We start from the raw sequence: 20,831 nt of genomic DNA, 5'->3' as shown, positions 1-20,831 counted from the left end.
GTCTTGAATTTCTTCAGCTCAGGAGTGGGGGGTAGGTCGACCTGCCACTTGGTCCGGAAATTGGCCTGCTCGGGCATACAGATATAGAAAAAATACTCCTTCCAATGTTTATTAGAAGAAGGCAGTTTGTTAAAGAAGACTAAGCCGGGCCGAGCTTGAAACATGAAGGTGCCCGGCTCGGATTGCTTGGGGTAATAGAAATAAAAAAAGACGTCCGGTCGGAGGGGGATGTTGTGGATTTTGAACAAAACAACAACCCTGCAGAGAAGGCGAAAAGTGTTGGGTACTAGACTGCCGAGCGGAACACCGAAAAAGTTACAAACATCGATAATGAAAGGATGTACAGGGAAACGCAGACCAGCGGTAAACTAGTCACGGAAGACACAGAAGGCTCCACGCGGCAGCCTGTGCCACCGAGCGGAGGGACCGGCCAAAAGAAGTTCAAAATCATCGGGGATTTCAAAATTGTCTGTTAGAACATCAAAATCACGCTGGTCGAATCAGGACTGCATGGTGGTGTACCATGGGCCGAGGGACTGGTCTTCAGGATGAGAAGAACTAGCCATGATCCGAGCGGAAGGAATAAAAAAGGCAGAAAGGTAGAAGAAAAGCGGCAGCAAGCGAAAAAAGGTCCCAAGGATTGAAACTGGGGAAAGAAATGCGGAGGAAACACCGGAAATAAGGAAGAAAAGATATAGAGCCTTACTGCGAGGAAAAGGATCAAGGAAGAGGCGCCGGAGAGCGTCGGAGAGCAGGAATGGAATCGCCGGAGCACCGAAATACCAGGAACGAAGGTAGAGGTCGCGAAACCAAATGAGGGGGATAGGGGAGAATGAAGATTTTATAGGGTGGAGGCCGGGCGGCCTCCACCGTTGGATCCAGGTCACGGGAACCAAAGCGTGCATCACACCGTCCATTTCGAACCGCTTCGATCCCATCAAAGCACCACGCCGTCGCCGCCGTACGATGACGACAGTGCGCCACGTGGCAGTCAGTCATTCGAAGCATTTAATGAGCGCATGCTCAGCCTTAATGTCGAAGATTGGCGCAGATTACGAGGAGGTCCAAGGAATGTGGCTGCTGACTAACCTTAAGGCCATCCCGGTGGTAGGCCGAGCGGAGTATAATGGCACGGATGCGCCACCCGGCTAGACTCGCAGTCCAGTCAGTCGGACTAATCGCCTCCTTCGACTAGACTTGAAGGGGAGGCAAGTGATCCGGCGGTAAGAACAGGGGACCCCAGCTCTAGGGAGTCAACGCCACGTGGAAGTCAAAGGGTCAGGTGGCCGACCGGAGATGGGTGGGTCGAACGCCCTGCCGGCTGACCGGGGTCTAACTGATGGCAAAGGGCGCCCCAGCAGGAAGCTGGGCCCGACGCTCATGGTACAGGATCGTAGGGCCGAGCGGAGGGCACGCTCGGCCGAAACATGAGGAAACATACCGCTAACAGTCTCCACAAAACACATCACCGAGAATCTTCCAAGTAGACCACTATATGCGCCCGGCCGGACGTAAGGCAGCAAGCCGGCCGAACGCCCGGAGTGCAGGCCGGCCGGTCGGACGACCGACCAGAAGCAAAGGGGAAAAGGACAAGGAACATCTTTTCCTGACAGCGGGCATGTTCCACGTTTAGGCCATACTCCAAATCTTACGACAGGGGATTCCGCTGTCCCATCGAAGACATGCTTGGACTATAGTAGTATGGGATCAGGTAAGCTCACTGGCAGGCCCTTACTAGGGTATGGGCTAAGGACACGTGTACACCTCGGTATGTGTGCACCCGCTTCTCCCCAGCCCTATATAAAGGCCCTCATCCTTCGCCGGAGGTACGCGTTCTACAACTTTCGGAGCCACTTTCTTATTGAGCTTTGCCTGACTTGAGCGTCGGAGGGTCGTCGCCGGGAACCCCTCCCCGGCCCGACTTCCTTGCAGGTTTGCCGGAGCGTCGTCCGACCGACCTGAGATCTACGTCAGCGACTCGGAGAGCGCCACGTGTCCAGCGTCCGTTGATTCAGCTTTCGGACAGGATCAACAATAATGTAATTAACACCGACTAAAAATTCATAAATAGGAAATGTTATAAGATTTCTTAAATCCTAAATCACCCAATTCAACTCAGATAAATCATAAGTATTAAAATATGTTTAATTTAAAGATAAATATATTTTTTTAAAATTATCACTTAATTTTTTAAGACCATCAAATTATTTATAATTTTTTAGTTAATAATATTGTCAAAATGATGTTTATATATATATTTTTAATTATTAATATTATAAGTTTGAATTATAATATTAATTAAATAGCTATTTCGATTTATTCTGGTGCTAAGTTTAAACTGTCATTGACGAAGTCAGTCATTTTGAGATTAATTTAAGTAAATTAACTAAAATAAATAAATAATTTAAATATCTATTTTAAAATTTTGAAGGGTGTTTTACAAAATGAATAAATCTCGAGGGCGGAATGAAGTTTTTTCCATTTCTTGGTAGAATCGATTACCCGACGAAACCTATTCGTAGAGCTCGCATATTGACAACCAGATCGGACACCTTCTCAGGCGGCGGATTCTCTCCATCGGCGTCGCCATGTTATCTTCATCCTTCTCCGCTCTCTCCTCCTCCTCCTGTTACTCTTACCTGTCGCCACTCTCCCCTGCCTTAAGGAATCGTACTGTCTCCGTGCACCTATTGCATCGGACGCGACCCATCAATGGAGGTTGCCTCACGATTCGTACTACCTCTTCCGTACGCTGTTTGGCCACTATGTCCGCTGCCGAACGCATCAAAGTTCACAACCCCATCGTCGAGATGGATGGTGACCCTTTTCTTCGTCCTTTTTTTTTCGGTTCGAATTTTTTTTTTTTGTATAAACAAGTAAAATCTTAATCATAATCTTCAGGTGACGAGATGACTAGGGTCATTTGGAGAATGATAAAAGAAAAGGTGACGACTTTTCGGTTTTCTTGCTGGTTTTTCTTCTTTTTTCTCGTCATCTTTGTTGTTTCAGGCTTCAGCTGTCTCCTGTCTTTTATGTAGCTTATATTTCCATATCTCGATTTGGACATCAAGTACTTCGATCTGGGTCTTCCGAACCGTGACGCCACTGATGACAATGTCACCGTAGAAAGTGCTGAAGCTACACTCCGGTAATCTAACAATCACTACTACTGTTCTTAGCAGTGCTCACACTCGCAAGTGCGGATGTATGGGACTTTCTAATGCACAGACACTGTAGGTTGCTTCATTACTTTATTATGCCTTTAGCCTCGCCTCCCACTAAATGGTTTGTGAGCAATTTATGCTACTATGACCATGTCACTAAAGAAACTTGCTCAAATTTTCCGAGGTGTTTGTCTATTTTATCTTCTGTTTAACTAACTGACACATCTTCCACAACTTTATTAATCTAAATGGTTATTAATAGGTGTCATAACTAATTTGATCATCATCGAGTTTTTCCTCACAAAAAAGTGGGAGCATAGTATATTACATTAACTAATTTAAGTTGGAGAATACATCTTGGGAAATAGTGACTTGTGGCATTAGCTCATAGCTCTATGTTTAAATTACTCTTTAGATGATGTCCTGCTCTACATTGATTTAGTATCTTTTCCATCTAACCATGTACAATCAATCATTTTCCCTGAAATATGCAGGTACAACGTTGCAGTGAAGTGTGCAACGATAACGCCTGGTACACCAATGCCTTTTCTTGTTTATAGAATGATTGATACCTATTGAAGAATGTTGGTTGTTTTGTCATTGCATCTCTGATATAGACTTCAGGTTTCAAGTCTTCATATACATAAAATCTTGTAGTTTTGCATTAGAAGAAAATTTGATTTTGAATCATATGCCTTCATGTTTCTTGATACTGCAAATTTATTCAAAAATCAGTACTTAGTAATAAGCAAGGTTTAAAATTTTGACCCGTGCCAAGGTTTCGGTCCTAGACCAGAACGATACGGTTTCGGTATCGTATCGTGCCGTGCCGACATAGTTTCGGTATTTTTTAAATATAAAATATTTAACATAAATATTTAAAAAATAAACAAGATAAAAAATAATCTTTGAAAAAAAGGAAAAGATATGAAAATAGCTAAATAAATAAATAAAAATTTTATTATAATTTTTAAATTAAAATAAATAAAATATAAAATTAATTAGATAATTTTATTAGGGTTTAATAAAATCTCTTTAGATTATCTTCACCATAACTAGGAGTTGATTAAAAAAATTAACCTAAGTTTAATTAAAAAAAATCTGAAATCTGATACCACTCGTGAGCCCGCATGACTTCGGTGTTGTCGCAAGGTTGTGCGACCAGCCATGGCCGTGAGGATTGCATGATTCCTTCGGCGCGACCATGTTAGTCGTGCGACCCCTCTACAGTAACCGCAGGGTAGCACGATGCCTCTACGGCGACAGCGGAAGGGTTATGCGACCTCTCCGTTACTATTGCAGGGTCGAGCAACCCCTCTGCTGTAACCATGGGGTCGCGTAACACGTCGCACCTGTCGTGGGTTTGGTGCCAGGGTCGTGCCGGTGTCGGTCGCCGAGTGGAACGAGACGTTTCGTCCGTTTCGACCGTTTCGGTACGACACTTTAAACCATGGTAATAAGTGTCTTTAAATCTGGATTGTAAGTAAGGTGAATGAAGTTTCTTTTGTGTTTTTACCTATACTATTTGGTTCGTCCAGATTGATCAAAAGTTATTGAGAAATTATGACAAAAGAAGCAACAAATGGGAATGGGGGCAACTAGTTTGGTTTCATTTGGGGCTTTGGGTTATACCCATTTTTTACCTAGTTTAATTAGTTAGTGACTGGTTCATGATTTACTTAGAGTTTACCATTAAATTGAACTGATCCTTGTTGAACTGGCTAAGATATTTAGAGCGGTAGTGGCTTGTGATTCATTCATTGGGATGTAAGATGGAAGTTTGTACTGGAATTCTTCATTGAAGAGCTTGAGAAATGCGGAACTTTGCTTGAGCATGTTATTTACCATATAGGAGACATTATAAGTACCTAATGATCTTGGCTAGAGGTGTTAGACAGAAAGCAAGTATTTAATTTCCACTATGAGTCATTGTTGTTTTTCCTTTTCTCTCTTAGCTTGTGTTGGACTCATTGTATGTTTCATTGTTGTTATCCGTCATTAAGTGTTTATAGACAACAGCACTTTTTATAACTTTTTTCATTAAATTTGTCTCTCTTATCTTTTTAATGGCAGATGAAGCTAGAGTTAAGGAGTTTAATCTCAAATCCATGTGGAGAAGCCCCAATGGATCTATAAGGAACATTTTAAATGGTTTGCTCATAGTCCTTGCCTTTCCTAACTAATATTGTTATACTTTGATTATTTACTTTTGCCCAGTACATATATTTGGTTGAAGCATAGTTGTTTCTATTTTTGGTCAATTTAATACATGCTAGATTAATATGCCAAAAACAATTCTTCAACACTTATTCAGATGCTTCCTTCTTGCATGTTGCTTGGAACTTTGCTATGAGAGTGATTGCTATGTTTCAAGAACCATTGTCATTATTGGTTATTTAACAAGAAATTTGCAGATATAAAAATTCTACTTTGTATACTGCTACTTTTGCTTCTTTAGTACTGTTGATCTACTCAAACTTAAAAATCAATTAATATTTTTTAAGGCATTAGCTTGAATTTAATTTTTTCCTTTATTCATCTTAATCATATAACTAGTTCCTTGAGAAAATATGTTGCTGTATTTTGTTAAAAAAAAATCCAGTTATTCAGTCTGTGTTCTCAAATTTTAGAAATAACTTACCCTCATAATTTTTGTGAGAAATTAAAAATCTCAACATTTTATTTTTTATATTTTCAATTTGATCGATTTTCACATTTTTGTTAACTATTTTCTAGAAATTGAGAACAGAAACTGAAAAAAATAGTTTTTCCTGAACCAAACACTTAGGTGGCGTTTGGTTAAATGACGGGAATGACTATGGGTATGGGTTTGATAGTAAGGTGGAATGGGAATGGGAATAGGAATGGAAATGAAACCCACCTAGTTATATGGGTTTGGTTGATTCTCATAAATCTAGAAATCATTCCCAAATTATCATTCCTAAACCCACAATCCAAACACTATCTTTTACTATCATTCCATTCCCTCATCCTAAACTCATCAACCAAACACCCCCTTAGTTTTCTTGTAATATAATATTGTAGCATCTCAGTCAAGCTTGTTTAGTTTGATTAGGTCTTGTTATAACATCTCAGTCAAGCTTCTTTAGTTTGATTAGGTGACCACTTATACCTATTCAAAATATCTCAAAAGCTTAAGCTATGGAAAGGGAATGAAAGCGTTGACAACGTATCCCATTGATTCTACTGGTACGATGCACCATACACTAGGTTTTTTAGGCTTTTGGAAATAACACTGACTTTAGATGCTAGATTCTTAGACTTGTTGAACTGACAGTGATTTTAGATACTAGGTTTCTCAGACTTTTGAAACTGATACTGACTTAGATACTTGGCTTCTTAGACTTTTGGACTAACACTGACTTTAGATACTAGGTTTCTTAGACTTTTGAAACTTATGCTGACTTTGACAACCATGTTGGTGGATATTACCCCTTGCATGTCTTCTTCTTGCAGTAAATCAGCCTTCTGTTAGAAAAATTAGTTAATTGGTAATCTAATTTCCTCTAGGAACTGTCTTTCGGGAGCCAATTCTTTGCCAAAACATACCACGCATAGTAACTGGTAAGAATCTTCTGTTCACTCTTTATTTAAACTCTTGTGTCTGGCAAATGTGAATGTTTATGGATATTTGCATGCACATATAGGTTGGAAGAAACCTATATGTATTGGTAGGCATGCATTTGGAGATCAGTATCGAGCAACAGACATGATTGTCAAAGGTTCTGGGAAGCTTAAAATGGTTTTTGGTGAGCCCCAATACTCAACGCAGGTTAATTTAATCAACTTTTTTAATTGTGTTCTTTTTGATGTGTATGGCTGTTTGATTACCTGGATCTGACATTGTTAGTTTTTTGGGGTTAATTAGTCCCTGAAGATGGAGGTGCACCTACAGAGCTAGATGTTTATGAGTTCAAAGGGACTGGTATTGCATTATCAATGTATAATGTTGATGAGGTTTGTCATCTTGTAGTAATGTAGCAAACTTTATGGAGTTATTCTAGATGATTAAAGTTTGAACCTCTTATTAGTCTATTCGAGCTTTTGCTGAGTCATCAATGTCCATGGCGTTTGCAAAAAGATGGCCACTTTACTTGAGTACCAAAAATACCATATTGAAAAAATATGATGGCAGGTACTTATGTCCCTTTATGGTCTAGCTTAGCTCCTTGCCAGAACATCTTTTCTTGTTGTTGCTCAATATTTTCTTCCAATTCATTCTTGGATTGATGTTGTGTTGATTAAGGTAGAATGGCGTCAAGAAATACAATATGAATGTCTCAATAACTTAGGTGGTAGAAAAAGTTCAATTGCTGTAGTCATCTGTAACACTGGTGAGTGGGGTTAGCACAAGCAATAAAAAAACAGACCTAGATTCAAACAATTAAAACTGTAAGATATTAATTCTACACTTTTGAGGGTAAACATTATTCCAAATAGCAACCTCATAACCTCAATAATTTACTTGGTAGAAAGTTCCATTACCGTAGTCATCTGTAACACTAGGTGACTGGGCTAGCATAAGCAAAAAATTCAGATCTAGATACGAAAAATTAAGACTGTAAGTGTACACATGTGAGGATACAAATTATTCCAAATTAGCAACCTCATACTCGTTATCAATCATTTTACTTTGAGGATCTATAGAAGCTGCTTCAGTTGTAAAGGAAGTGCAATAGCAATTGAAGTAAAGGACAATGTTCTAAATTTGCAGTTGGGGATTGATTGTGAGTAGGTTGCAACTGATTCCGCATATTGTACATTGTTGATTAGGTTGTTTCGGTAAGTCATATTTTTTTATTTGGTCAGAAACATTCTTGGAGGTAAGGTATATTTAAACCACCAAAAATCAAAGCTAGAAAGAAACCTCTGTTTTTGATTTACCCCATTCCAGAGTGTGTGGGGCCACCTTGGATGGGTTACTAAGGTGACAGCTTCACCTTTGTTGCAATAGAAAGAAACCTCTTTACTATTACATATAAATCCCCAAAGTGCAACCACCCAGAAAATAATTAGATGGGTGTCCAAATGGAGATTTTATAAAGATAATGTCTGAAAAGTGGATATGTTTGACAATTAGGACAAGTTGACTTCACGGTTAAAATTTGATTCATGCTAGTTGCTTGAACTTTTAAGCTTGAAGAGGCTTGAGCACTCGTGCTTTATTGGATTTTTTAATTTTTAGCCATTGAAATTTAAGAGTATGGTACTGCAGACGTCAATAACTACAATTTATTGTTATCAAATCATTTCTTCTTTCAAGTTGTTAATCTTCTTGTGAACTAGGTCAAGAATCATAATTACATTTCAGAGATTTAATGCTCAACGTACATCATATATCATGTTGTCTTTGGAAGCTTAGACATGCAAGTTATGCCGATCATGTTGGAACATTGTAGGTTTAAAGACATATTTCAGGAGGTATATGAGGAAAAATGGAAGAGCCAGTTCGAAGAACAATCAATATGGTTGGCATCTCTATTAAGTTCTTTTACATTGTTATTTCCTAAAACATTTGTGAACAAGTATTCAGGTTCCTTCTATCAGGTATGAGCACAGACTGATTGACGATATGGTAGCTTATGCACTGAAAAGTGATGGTGGTTATGTGTGGGCATGCAAAAACTATGATGGAGATGTCCAGAGTGATTTCCTTGCACAAGGTACTTCATTTTACCATATCTTTGTACTCCAGTAACAACCATGATGATGACAATAACTCAATAAGTCATGAGCGCCAACTATTTGATGTCAGTTACACCTCTACAGATATTATTCCACTATTGCACTACTGCATCACTAGTGCTACTCTGGTCTTTTAAATCACCCTCATTATGTTAGTTGCATTTCTTATTATACATATATCAATGCTGATATCTAATTCCCATTAAACATATCTGATGATAGTTTGGTGGTTCCTTTATACTTGATAATTTTTGATATCATAATCCCATCCCACCAACTCTTTTATCCTGACAATTGGACTCCTACTTCTCAACTCTGGTAAATTCTTGATCTTATTTTCCATAGAAATCTACATGACATTAATATTATCATTGTCTTTGTTCCATAGTCCTTTCATCATTTCCTGACCCACTTTCAAAAATCATGTACTATCTTGTTATGTTTCAGCTGTTTTTAAAGATTAATCTCCCTTTATCTGATCTCAAGCTTTCCTTAATGCCACTCTGATGCTTCAATTATTCTTCATTGGTGCAGGATTTGGTTCTCTGGGCTTGATGACTTCTGTATTGGTAATGACTGTTAATTGTGCATCTTTTTCCTTTTTCTTTTTCTTTTTCTCTGGCAATTATTTCACAAATTCTTATGTAGTTATCATCTGATGGGAAAACATTGGAGGCTGAAGCAGCACATGGAACCGTGACTCGACATTTCAGGCTATATCAGAAAGGAGAAGAGACTAGTACTAACAGTATTGCATCCATATTTGCCTGGACACGTGGTCTTGAGCATAGGTATTTGCAGTTTTTTTGTAATCACATTTTGACAAATTATCAAGGAGTTGCCTTCAATTTCTGTGAATGGTCTGGAATATGTTACACTTTCACTGTAATTTTTTTGGCACTTTGTCGATGTCTTTGACCATTCTTTTTGCAGAGCAAAGCTGGATAAACATGAACAATTACTAGAGTTTGTCCAGAAGCTTGAGTTGGCATGCATTGAAACAGTGGAGTTTGGTAAAATGACAAAGGATCTTGCACTTCTTATCCACGGGCCAAAGTAAGCTTAAGCTTTTTTTACTTTTCTTTTTCATTTTTGCGTTGGCAATTTAATTTTCTTTGACATCAATGTCATGCTAAATACTTTTAAGAAAAACAAAAGATTGTGCATAAGCATTGTAATCTAATTAAAATGAATATCCAAGCTTGGTAAAGATTTTTGAATGAAAAATGACAAGATCCAGTTAGAAACTCTCTTTTTGCACATTTGGTTTCTCCTTGTAAGTTGATGGTAGCCTCACCTTCGCTCCAGAAAGATGTCTATATTGTTCGAGGAATAAGTTTTATAAGCTTTGAACTAGGGATAGCGATTCACGTTGTACAGTGTTAATCCAGGTGGGATCCTCTGGTCTTGCCTGCCCTGGTCCGCTCCTAGACCAGGGGCAGTGATAGGCGGGATTCAATGGTCCCCACCTATTTAGCAGGTGGCGGCCATTGAATCCACCTATCACTGCATTGTACCAGGGCCCTGGTCCGCTAAATGCAGACCAAAGATCTCTGCTCTTGTTAATCGTGTTATAAACTGGCCATATCATTCCACGAAATAACATAAAAGTTATATATTTTTATTTCATCTTAGTTAATTGTATTTTGAATCTTGTCTTGTCTTATATTGTCAGTGCGTTTGGATAATGATCACAAATTCAATTTTATGCACCTAACCTTTTAGCTTTCCGCCTATTTCTTCTCTCAGTATTTCAAGAGACATTTTGCCTTAGTGAACATAAGTTGATTTCACTTTCTTTCATAGCGGCGATTTCTCTAACTGTTGCATTGTATCTGTTGATTCTTTATGTAGAGTGTCAAGGGATCTCTACTTGAGCACTGAAGAATTCATTGATGCTGTTGCTCAGAATCTCAAAGATAAGATCCAAAGTAGCAGCAGCCATTAACCAATAGTTATTGGCCACAACAATGACCAAAAAGAAATAAATAAAGAATCTTTGCACTGTTTCCTGAAGGTCAGAGATCTTTAAATGCCAACTTTGGAAGGAAAATTAATTAGAGATCTGAGAGGAAAATTAATTAATTGGATTTTATCTTTTACTTAGGTAAATTGCAGTAGTATCAGTGTTCAAGTTGTTGTGATGATCACATATCTTATCTCAAATTGTTGCTGCTAATTCATGTTGTGGTGGATTTTGTTGATAGTTTTCCTCATTCTTCCTAGCTGATATTTGCTTTGGATTCTTCGTGATGAGGAACATCGTCTACATGTTAAATACTGTAAAATTAACATATTAAATATCATGAAATTAATAAGGAATTGAAATGCTTATTCCTTGAATAGAACCATAACCAATAGGATGGAAATAGATCCAGTGGAAAACATTCATCTTGCTCAAGAAAGGTTGCGGAAGTACACATGGAAGAGGGTCTCACCAAGATGAGGGTCTCACCAAGATGTGTACTAAAAGTGGATTTATAAAAGGTGGGTATCAATGGTGTCATGTATGTATGGATTTTTCAAAGGTCGGAGGCGACTACAATAAGGTGACCCGCTCTCACCTTTTCTCTTTGGATGAACTTTGGAGGTGCTCTCACGGTCACTCAAGGCGACCCACATTCCACTACCATCTGTGTGCCAGTGTCCAAATCACCCACTTTGCATATGTCAATGATCTGCTCATCTTCACTCAAGCGGATGAATCAACCGTGGAATTAGTGGCAAGTTGTTTAGAGGTGTTTGGGAGCATGACTAGGCTTCACCCGAACCTCCACAAGTCAAGGCTTTTACATTGTAGAGGTGAATGAACAAACAACAGAGAGGTTGTTGCATACCAATGTTTAGCGCGGAACCTTTCCGTTCTGCTATATTGGGATCCCTATTGCGGTAGAGAAGCTCCGTGCGAACAACTATGGTATGTTGACAGAGGCTCATGGGAAAATTCGCTTCTTGGCCAAAGCAAACATTATCCTATGCCGACAAACTAGAATTGGTGAAGACGGTGCTCTAAGGTATTAAATGTTTCTAGCTTTCAATCTTATCAATCCCATGTGTAGCCATCAACAAGATCTGCACCATATGCCGCTCTTTTGTATGAAACACCAAGCACCCAACAATCTCTTGGGTGACCATGTGCTTGGCAAATGAGGAAGGTGGGTATAGATTGTGTGATCTACGAGCATGGAATCCCGCACTGTTATCTAAATCTTGGTGGAATATTCAGTGCAAGGACTCTTTAAGGGTCTAGTGGGTTCATCATCGATATATGTAGTGAACCGAAATGTGGGAATAACAAGCCAAAGAGCTTGATAGTCCGCTCATCAAGAAGATCATCGAGATTCAGTAAGTTGTCAGGGGACGGACAGATTCAATTCAGTAGGTTGCGAGCTTGTTGGATTCATGGTTTGCCTCAGCACAACGACGTGGTAGAGCGGAGGCACTCAGTTCTAGTATAGTGCGCAGAGCAGAGACTCCTAGTGCAGTGACAAAGGAATCCATTGCGAAGGCGGCGAGTAGCTCTTAGGCATCTAGTGCAGAGGCGGTGCACAGGGTGAAGGTACCCAGTGTCTTGCCGACGGGCAGAGTGGAGGCACCCATAGGCATGACGGTGCACAGACTGGAGGAACTCAGTGCGGTGGTGGCAAGCAATGTGGAGGCATCTAGGGAGGAGACACTTGGTGCTATGCTAGTGTGTAGAGCGGAGGCACCCAGTGCCATGCAGGTGTGCAAAGCAGAGACATCCATTGCGGAGGCGATGTGTAGAGCGAAGGCACCCAGTGCCTTATTGGCGCGCATAGCAGAGGCACCCAGTACGGAGGCGGTACACGGAGTGGAGGAACTTAGCACAGTGGCGGGGGACCATAGGTTGGCACGTAAGGCGTTGGGTGGAGGCAATACTGTCGCATATGATTTTTTTCAAGCCACAGAGCAACAAGAAGCCATGGGCAACAATTATGTAGAGGTCATAATACAATTTATCTTTATAAAAAAAAAGAAAACTTCACTCATGAAATGAAATAGATGATTAACTTACCTTTAAAGAAATATTGAATGGTAATAGTCACACATAAATAGATCAATGCTTAAAATTTGGAAAATAATATTATAAAAAATAATTTATAATTCTCCATATTCAAAATATTTTTTTAAAAAAATCAACAAATAAATCTTTTTAAAATTTTGATATTACTTGGACCTCTAAAAACATGTATAATAATAAAGGTACCTAAATACTCAAGATGGAGAAGCTATTCGAATTTGGATTAAGGATTAGAATAATGAGAATTATAGAGACGTTTTTAAAATTCCAATAGATAAATGGAAACTTTCCGTTGGATTTAAGCACATGGCATGGAGCTGGTCGCTTCCCTCTCACTCCGATTCGAGCGCTCCTCCTCCGCCTCTTCGCTTCTCCTCGTCTCACGGATCATATGCTTCATTGTTCGATCTCTCCCATCGCCGCTCCAAAATCTGCAGTGTTTTCATGCTTCAGGGTGAATCCTCCTTCCGATCCCGATTCCCCCATCTCATTCTTGCGTTTGGTGTTTCTACATCCATGGAAGTGACTTTAATCGAGGGATTCTGGAAGCCTGCTCTCTAGAGAAGAAGGGGAAGAGAATTTGTGGAAGGGATGCTGCAGAGAGCGGCGAGCAATGCCTGCACTTGGTGGTGGGCAAGTCAGATTAGAACTAGGCAGTCGAAATGGCTCGACAACGATCTCCAAGGTCAGTTTTATTATTATTATTATTATTATTCTTTCCTATTCTTCCCTCCACAGTTGCCCCTTTTGGGGGAAATTGTTGTTTTATGAGATGAATCTTAATCTGGAATAAAGGTAGTAGTAAATCATTTATTGAGCGAAGAAATCTTGGTATTTGGCATTGGGTAAAAGGAAATCTCGATGCCAAATTTCCAGATTCTTGTGTTTGGTGAACAAGAAAAATGAGGATTTGTATTCTCTTATCTCCAAAATTTGGATCCGAATATCTGATAAAAATCATTGGAATTTGTCTTGGAGGATTTTTGGGGATTCAAGGGGCTAAATTAATAACTATATGATATAAAACCAAATCTATTCATAATCTGTGATTTCAAAACTTGCAAGTGGATTTCTACTGAAAGATCAGAACAAGCAGGATTTTTTTTTCCCGAATGTGAAACTGGAATTATTTTGGAATAGTAAATTGGTTCCAAATAAACTGTGAGATTACAAACTTTATATGTTTAATTTTTTACTATTAAGGTGTGATTTGGTACTTTCAAGCAAGATCGCTAACAACTGAATATTAATTTTTCTTAAAGAAATGAAATACACTATATTAGCCACTAGAAATAATTAGACTGGTTGTGCATTAGGACACCATAGACAATTTTGTGATCAATCAACTATTCCATGTTTTGATAGAGAAAGTTTCTCCTTTTTGAATATAGTTTCAAATTGAAAAGAATGTTTTGGAACAATTCAGATGGATGAACTAAGAACACGAAGACGGTTGACTGCACACAATGCTTGGGCCATACGGTCGGCTTTTTCACTGCCTCCAAACTATTTGGACCTAATGATTGAATTGAAAGAAGAAGATTTGCATGCACTTGTTATATGTGTGGTTTTGCTGTACAATGAAGGTTGGCTTGAGGCAGAGTTGTCAATCCTTGTGTTGGTTACATTTTAGATGTTGTAACTTAGAGGTGCTTAGTTAAGACTATATAACTTTTTCCATGCATTAACATGAACAAAGTCAACACTTGATAATGTTAAGCCTTTGGGTCCTTCTGTTTACCTTCTTTTTTCTGGGGCATAGGTAATATCTCTTACTCGTGGAGTATGGGCATGCTCTTATTCTTATGTTTCTTATTATGAAATGATGTTTAACTTGTGACTTCAGATTATCTACCAAAAATTATATATCACTCCATTCAACTCTAACATTCTTGATGCGTTTAATTGATTATCCTGAGAATTTTTTCTTGCAGAAATGGAGGAAAAGGTACAATTCATGATGAAGCTAATAGATGTGGATGCAGATTCCTTTGGAAGAAAGGCAGAATTGTACTTTAAGAGAAGACCAGAGCTGCTGAACTATGTCGATGAGATATACAAAGCTTACAAAGCCTTGGCTGATAGGTATGACAGAATCTCAGCAGAATTGCACAAGGCCAACCACACTCTTGCCTCCGCTTTTCCTGATCAGATCCAATTCGATATGGAAGATGACTACGATGAGGATGGTAGCTCTCTAAAGGCTATCACTTCAATTGATCCAAGTAAACTTCGTAGACCAGATGAACTTACACAGCTTGGCTTAATGAACATCAATAAAGACGATTACCATTCACGAAGAATACTACGCCATAAGAGGATAACTTCTCAAATTAGCAAAGAAAAGGCACAGGAAGAGATAGAAAGGCTTCAGAAGGAAATCCTAGTGCTTCAAACTGAGAAGGAATTTGTTAGGAGCTCTTACCAAACTTCATTAAGACGATATTTTGAGATTGAAAAGGACATAACAGAAATGCAAGATGATGTCTGTAGCTTGCAGGATACTTTCAATGCTAGTGCAATCATTGAAGATGATGAAGCTCGTGCTTTGATGGCAGCAACAGCCATGAAATCGTGCGAGGATAGCCTCACAAATATACAAGAACAACAAAAGTGTAGCACCGAAGAGGTGAAAATTGAATCAGAAAGAATCAAAGATGCTCAGCGACAGCTAATGGCTCTAAAGGGTGAGTCTGGTAAACCAGAGATGGAGATTACACAGACATCTGATGAGAATGTACATACAGATTCAACAAATGAAAAAGAAGATGATCTCGGTGTATTGAAAGAAGAAAAGATTGAATTACAAATGATGAGCCAGAAAGTGAAGGAACACTTTCAGATGAGCTCAGAATCATCTGTTGTTGAGTTGGCAGAAAAAATTGATGAACTTGTGGATAAGGTGATAAGTTTAGAACTCACTGTTTCAACTCAGAATGCACAGATTGAGAGATTGAGGTCGGAGACTGATGATTTTCATGGGCATCTAAGAAGCTTGGAAGAAGACAAGATAGCCCTGGTTGATACTTCCAATAGTTTAACCAAGAAGTTAAAGAAGGCAGAAGATGAATTGCAAAGGGTTCAGCATCTTGAGAAATGTATATCTGATGATAAAGGCCTTCTTCAGAAACAATTTATAGAAGCCTGCAATAATCTTAATAGTCTTTCTGAGAAATTGCTGTCGCCTATACCTCTAGAACTTCAGAGTGGAGGAAGTTTCAAAGAAAACAGCGCCGTGAGGGCAACTGAGGATCCTACTGGAAAGAAAGCCTTTGATCCCAGCACTAATGAATCATACAAGTTGCAGGATGATATACAACAAAGTGAAGTTGCACAAACAAAATCATTTAAAACAGAGAAGGATCTCATGGATATACTTCCAACACAAGTTGAAGAGCCAGATGACATTTCAGATTTGCAAAACTTACTCAATGGATTAGAAGGCGGAGACAAAGTACTACTGACCAAGTGCACGTCTATAATCAGCAATTACACAGAAACAAATAAAAAACTTGTAGATATTGAGAGGAAAAACCAAGAGTACCATTTAGAAACAATGGCACAGGTAAAAGAATTAAAAGATGCCAATGCCATGAAAGACGAGGAAATTCAACTTCTCAAGGAGATACTGAGTTCGTTACAGGATAATTTAAGGGCAAATACACCAAGAAACATGGAGAAGTCAAGATATGAAGTTGTTGAAAGCCCAAACAAATCAAGTGCAGCATTTGATTCTTCAGAAACTAAAAGCCCTCTTACAGAAAATGATATCCTACTAGGCTCTGCCAATGAACCACAAACTTCAGCGATTCAAAGCAAGTTCAGAGCAGATATTGATACCCTACTCGAAGAGAACTTGGACTTCTGGTTAAGATTTTGCACATCATATCATCAAATTCAAAAATTTCAGAAAATATTTAAAGAACTTAAAGTTGATGCTGAGAAGTTGATTGAAATAAAAAGTTTGGATCATAAGGATGCCACAGTAGCTTCTATCAGGAATGCCCAGGCTCGGGAATTGTCTCCAGTTGACAAAAAACTCCGAGAGTTGAACACTGAAATTCAAGTGTGGTTGGAAAAGAATGCACTCCTTAATGGTGAACTTAAATGTAGATTTGCATCTCTTTGCAGCATCCAAGATGAGATAACGAAAGTGTCAAAAGAAAATGACAACAAAGAAGAACGGTTTACTCTGTACCAGGCGGCCAAGTTTCAGGGAGAGCTACTGAACATGCAGCTAGAGCACAACAAGGTGGCAAAAGAATTGCAAGCCGGTTTTGACTACGTGAGGGGACTTCAGGTGGATGTCAGTTGGACATTGGCAAAGCTTAACAAGAACTACGAAATAACTGCAACAAAAGGCAATCACAACCAGTTAAGGACCCTCTCCTCCAAGGCCAGGATACCACTGAGAACGTTTCTGTTTGGTGCAAAGCCTAAGAAGCCTTCACTTTTTGCATGCATGAGTCCTGCAATGCATAAGCACTACCATCATCATCATATGAGACCAAATATGCCTAGCTGAAATTGCTCATAGAGTATGCCCTTTCTATCCTTACAGTTCCATAATTTTCTAAGATAAATGACTAGTTTCTTTTTTCATCTTATTAGCAAATAACTTTCCCTTTCTCTACATACTTGGAGCTATATGTTAGCAAGGGTGGATCAGTGCCATTTTACCTAAATAAAAGAAAAATTAAACAATATACATCTACCTATTTTTTCATATATCCATCTTCATTCATTTACTCATTCATCCATAACCTCTCTCTCTTTCTCATGTTGCAAAGGACCACAATTTTTATCACGAGAATTAGCATCGTGATTCATTTGTATTGAATAGAGCAAGTCATTCAAAAATTGAGATAGAAGCCATATTTTTGTAGAAGATTTAGTCATTTATATATTTTTATTTTTTTTATTATTATTTTTTTCTCTTGGCGAGTTTTAAGATATTCTATCTTCCAAGTTTCCACCTTATTTACATCATGACAAGTGGATGCTAGATTTGTAATGCTGTTGACGAAGACCTTTTATTGTGTTGCCTCAAAGTTGAAAGGATGTGTTCATCAAGTACAAACAAGTTTGTGGAGTGGAATGTTTGTTTAGTTTATCTACCTAACTTTGTTCCATTGTTGGATCGTGTCGTAATTGCAACCATTAAAGCTTTTGTTTCTTTTAAATATTATCAAACATTCATTTAAAATAGATATATATCAAGCTAAATTAACTTTAATAACTTTAACTTTAATATTACATAATTTGATAATTTATTAATTATAGCTCATAATAAATATATTATAAGTTATATATATGTGATTGTATCATTTACACAAACTCAATTCACATGACACGGTCAAAGTTTTAGGGTATCTCCAATGGTTAGAGCTAGTTTTTTTATAATATTTAATATATCACCTCAACGCTACATCAAAAACATATAAACCTATTACTCTCTTCACAGTTAAAAAACTTCTCTATAATTTTTTTTAGACTTTACATTATTTTTTTTGTACATTATTAATTACTAATCTCGTCTATATTATTAATTTTGAGATGAAAGAGCAGATTTAAAATTTTACTACCGTTCTTAAACTATAAACCTCAAACGTTGTATTCATAATGGTTAGAGTTTTTTTTCAACTTTTTCATTTCACAAACCTAAATAAAAACCTCTCATTGGAGATGCCATATGAAGATTAGTTTTCTTTTATTTTATTTTTTTATTGTACAACAGTATAGTTGCAAAGTATCTCTTACCTAATTAACGCATGACATTAGTTTACAATTATGTCATAATACACTTTATATCAGGAATAGTTTTTGGTAATAATTAATTTAACTCATGTCAACTTAACTTTATATCCTTTACATTCCACTACAAAGATGCAAAATGTTTAGCTGCCTATAAATGTGAGGGACTACAAAGTCTCATGGAATCAAACCAATTGGATCGGATGGATTCTAAGAGTTGATCGAAGGCGAGGAGGAGAAAGATGGTGGTGGTTAAAGAAGAGACGCGAAGGGGTCCATGGAGCGAGCATGAAGACCGACAATTGCTAAGTTTTGTTCGAATGTTGGGTGACCGACGATGGGATCTCATAGCCAAAGTATCAGGTTTGAGGGTTGGGGAGGCTATCTAGATATAGGTATACTAGCTAAGTTTGCAAGAAGCTAAGCTTTCATGGCATTGACACATCATTTAATCATTTTTTTATTTTCTTAGTTAGGCCTCAATAGAACCGGCAAGAGTTGTCGTTTGCGTTGGGTTAACTACCTCAACCCCGACCTCAAGCGTGGGCGATTGACTCCGCAAGAGAAGCTCCTTGTTCTTCAACTCCACTCCCTCTTGGGCAATAGGTTCTTTCATCATGATTATTTACGACTTACTATATGAAAATACTACGTACCATATTCACTTCTCTTCTTGAGCTTCTATTGAATCTAAATCTACCCATTATATATATTCTTCATTGTTGTCTTGGTTTTTATTGTCTAGGTGGTCGAAAATTGCACGTAAACTTCCGGGGCGAACAGACAATGAGATCAAGAACTATTGGAGAGCCCACATGAGAAAGATATCGAAGGAGTGTAAACGAGGTTCATCGTTGGGCACCTCGCTAGTTTGTGATTCCCTTTCCTTAATAAGCGAGACTCCACCACAATCAATTAGCAACTTAGCCGAAGAAAATGGTGTGGATGGAGTAAAATGTTACTCCATGGATCTGATATGGGATGAGATTGAATCATCCGCAGGCGGTTTCGGGAGAGGAATGGATGGGGCGTGTGATATCTCATGCTCCCTAGTGCCATCTTTGTCGAAGGATGTCTCCGAACCGCAATGGAAGATCGATGAGGATGAATTAAGGATGTCATTACTCGATGATGCACGTAGTTTCTTCAGCAACTTTCACAATGATACAGAGGCTTGGTTCTTCAACCAAACTTAGGATGTAATGCTTGAGAAAGTCTGTCCAAATTGTGAGTCGAATTTGTATGCATAAAAGTTTGATGAATATGGCATTCTTGCTAAAGATTTAGATTGAATCTAAATAATTACGAGCAAACGTTTGCAAGATCCAAGCGAAGAATCAATTCAAATTCTACTGAGACTTCCAACAAATATTAGAGAATGAACCTTAGTGAAGCGCGGGAAACTGACACATTGAGAGAACAAAAATGACCGATGATTAACATCGTGTTGGGATTCAATCAAAGTCTCATATTGAAAATATTTGATAAAGATCATGAAGTTAAAAGGATGCATGATATCTCCATTAGAATGAGATCTTTTGGGGAGACCCCAAGAGCAAAGTCATGAGGGTCTAGGCCCAAAGTGGATAATATTATACTATTATGGAGATATGTGGGCATCCTTTGGGCACAACAAATGATATCAGAGTCATGGTGCAAATCAGATGTCATGTGAGTGGCCTTGAACGAAGTTGAGGGTGGACCCCGAATAAGTCAGGGTGATCGGATGCTTGCGAGAAGGCTCAAAGTAGGTCAGGATGACCGGATGTTCGAGGGGAGCCCGGAGTATGTCAAGGCTTGCGGGAAGACCTGGAGGAGGTCAAGATGATCGGATACTTGCGGGGAGGCAAGTAGGTCAGGGTGACCGGATGCTCGCAGGGAGGCCCGGAACAGGTCAGGATGACCGGATGCCTGTGAGAAAAGCCCCGAAGCAGGTCAGGGTGACCGGATACTCGCGAGGAGGTCTGGAGCAGGTCAAGATGACTGGATGCTTGCGGGGAGGCCTGGAGCAGGTCAAGGTGACCAGATGCTCGCGGGCAGGCGAGTAGGTCAGGGTGACCGGATGCTCACGGGGAGACCCGGAATATGTCAAGGTGATCGAGTGCGGATACTTGCGGGGAGACCCAGAGCAGGTCAGAGTGACCAGATGCTCGTGGGGAGGTCCG

At 38.9% G+C, this 20,831-nt stretch overlaps 3 protein-coding genes across 4 annotated transcripts; all 3 read left to right on the top strand.

The window, feature by feature from the left end:
- Positions 1-2,499: 2,499 nt before the first annotated feature.
- On the top strand, positions 2,500-11,098 carry LOC121995788 (isocitrate dehydrogenase [NADP]-like). The gene is made up of 15 exons (XM_042549559.1): positions 2,500-2,817; positions 2,902-2,945; positions 3,039-3,148; positions 3,659-3,696; positions 5,238-5,315; positions 6,696-6,749; positions 6,833-6,934; positions 7,054-7,142; positions 7,217-7,320; positions 8,585-8,653; positions 8,733-8,848; positions 9,405-9,439; positions 9,519-9,661; positions 9,804-9,926; positions 10,725-11,098. The coding sequence occupies exons 1-15, from the start codon at positions 2,589-2,591 to the stop codon at positions 10,816-10,818; spliced, it is 1,428 nt and encodes a 475-aa protein (XP_042405493.1). The 5' UTR covers positions 2,500-2,588; the 3' UTR covers positions 10,819-11,098.
- A 2,124-nt stretch (positions 11,099-13,222) lies between these two features.
- Positions 13,223-17,862, top strand: LOC121995787 (protein NETWORKED 2A-like). Its single transcript, XM_042549558.1, has 2 exons — positions 13,223-13,597; positions 14,847-17,862. Exons 1-2 carry the CDS (start codon positions 13,504-13,506, stop codon positions 17,435-17,437), a joined length of 2,685 nt encoding a protein of 894 aa, XP_042405492.1. The 5' UTR covers positions 13,223-13,503; the 3' UTR covers positions 17,438-17,862.
- Positions 17,863-18,842: 980 nt separating this feature from the next.
- Positions 18,843-19,959, top strand: LOC121993722 (myb-related protein MYBAS1-like). 2 transcript variants are annotated; one of them, XM_042548067.1, is made up of 3 exons: positions 18,843-19,029; positions 19,143-19,272; positions 19,412-19,959. In XM_042548067.1, the coding sequence occupies exons 1-3, from the start codon at positions 18,909-18,911 to the stop codon at positions 19,860-19,862; spliced, it is 702 nt and encodes a 233-aa protein (XP_042404001.1). In that variant the 5' UTR covers positions 18,843-18,908; the 3' UTR covers positions 19,863-19,959. The 2 variants fall into 2 exon arrangements, with proteins under 2 accessions (XP_042404001.1, XP_042404002.1); XM_042548068.1 differs by having other exon boundaries at positions 18,864-19,061.
- The last annotated feature ends 872 nt before the right edge of the window (positions 19,960-20,831 follow it).

This window comes from Zingiber officinale, chromosome 6A (assembly GCF_018446385.1).
Source record: "Zingiber officinale cultivar Zhangliang chromosome 6A, Zo_v1.1, whole genome shotgun sequence".
Classification (NCBI taxonomy): domain Eukaryota; kingdom Viridiplantae; phylum Streptophyta; class Magnoliopsida; order Zingiberales; family Zingiberaceae; genus Zingiber; species Zingiber officinale.
The sequence above is the reverse complement of the archived record's forward strand: the minus strand, read 5'-3'. Positions and strand labels throughout refer to the sequence as shown.

Bases quoted from the DNA above. Each gene is read 5' to 3' on its own strand.
- LOC121995787 (XM_042549558.1), top strand. From the start codon at position 13,504: ATGCTGCAGAGAGCGGCGAGCAATGCCTGCACTTGGTGGTGGGCAAGT. The intron at 13,598-14,846 runs GTCAGTTTTATT...TTTTTCTTGCAG, and splicing joins GCTCGACAACGATCTCCAAG to AAATGGAGGAAAAGGTACAA.
- LOC121995788 (XM_042549559.1), top strand. From the start codon at position 2,589: ATGTTATCTTCATCCTTCTCCGCTCTCTCCTCCTCCTCCTGTTACTCT. The intron at 6,935-7,053 runs GTGAGCCCCAAT...GGGGTTAATTAG, and splicing joins GAAGCTTAAAATGGTTTTTG to TCCCTGAAGATGGAGGTGCA. The intron at 8,654-8,732 runs GTTGGCATCTCT...TCCTTCTATCAG, and splicing joins TTCGAAGAACAATCAATATG to GTATGAGCACAGACTGATTG.
- LOC121993722 (XM_042548067.1), top strand. From the start codon at position 18,909: ATGGTGGTGGTTAAAGAAGAGACGCGAAGGGGTCCATGGAGCGAGCAT. The intron at 19,030-19,142 runs GTTTGAGGGTTG...TTTCTTAGTTAG, and splicing joins TCTCATAGCCAAAGTATCAG to GCCTCAATAGAACCGGCAAG. The intron at 19,273-19,411 runs GTTCTTTCATCA...TTTATTGTCTAG, and splicing joins CACTCCCTCTTGGGCAATAG to GTGGTCGAAAATTGCACGTA.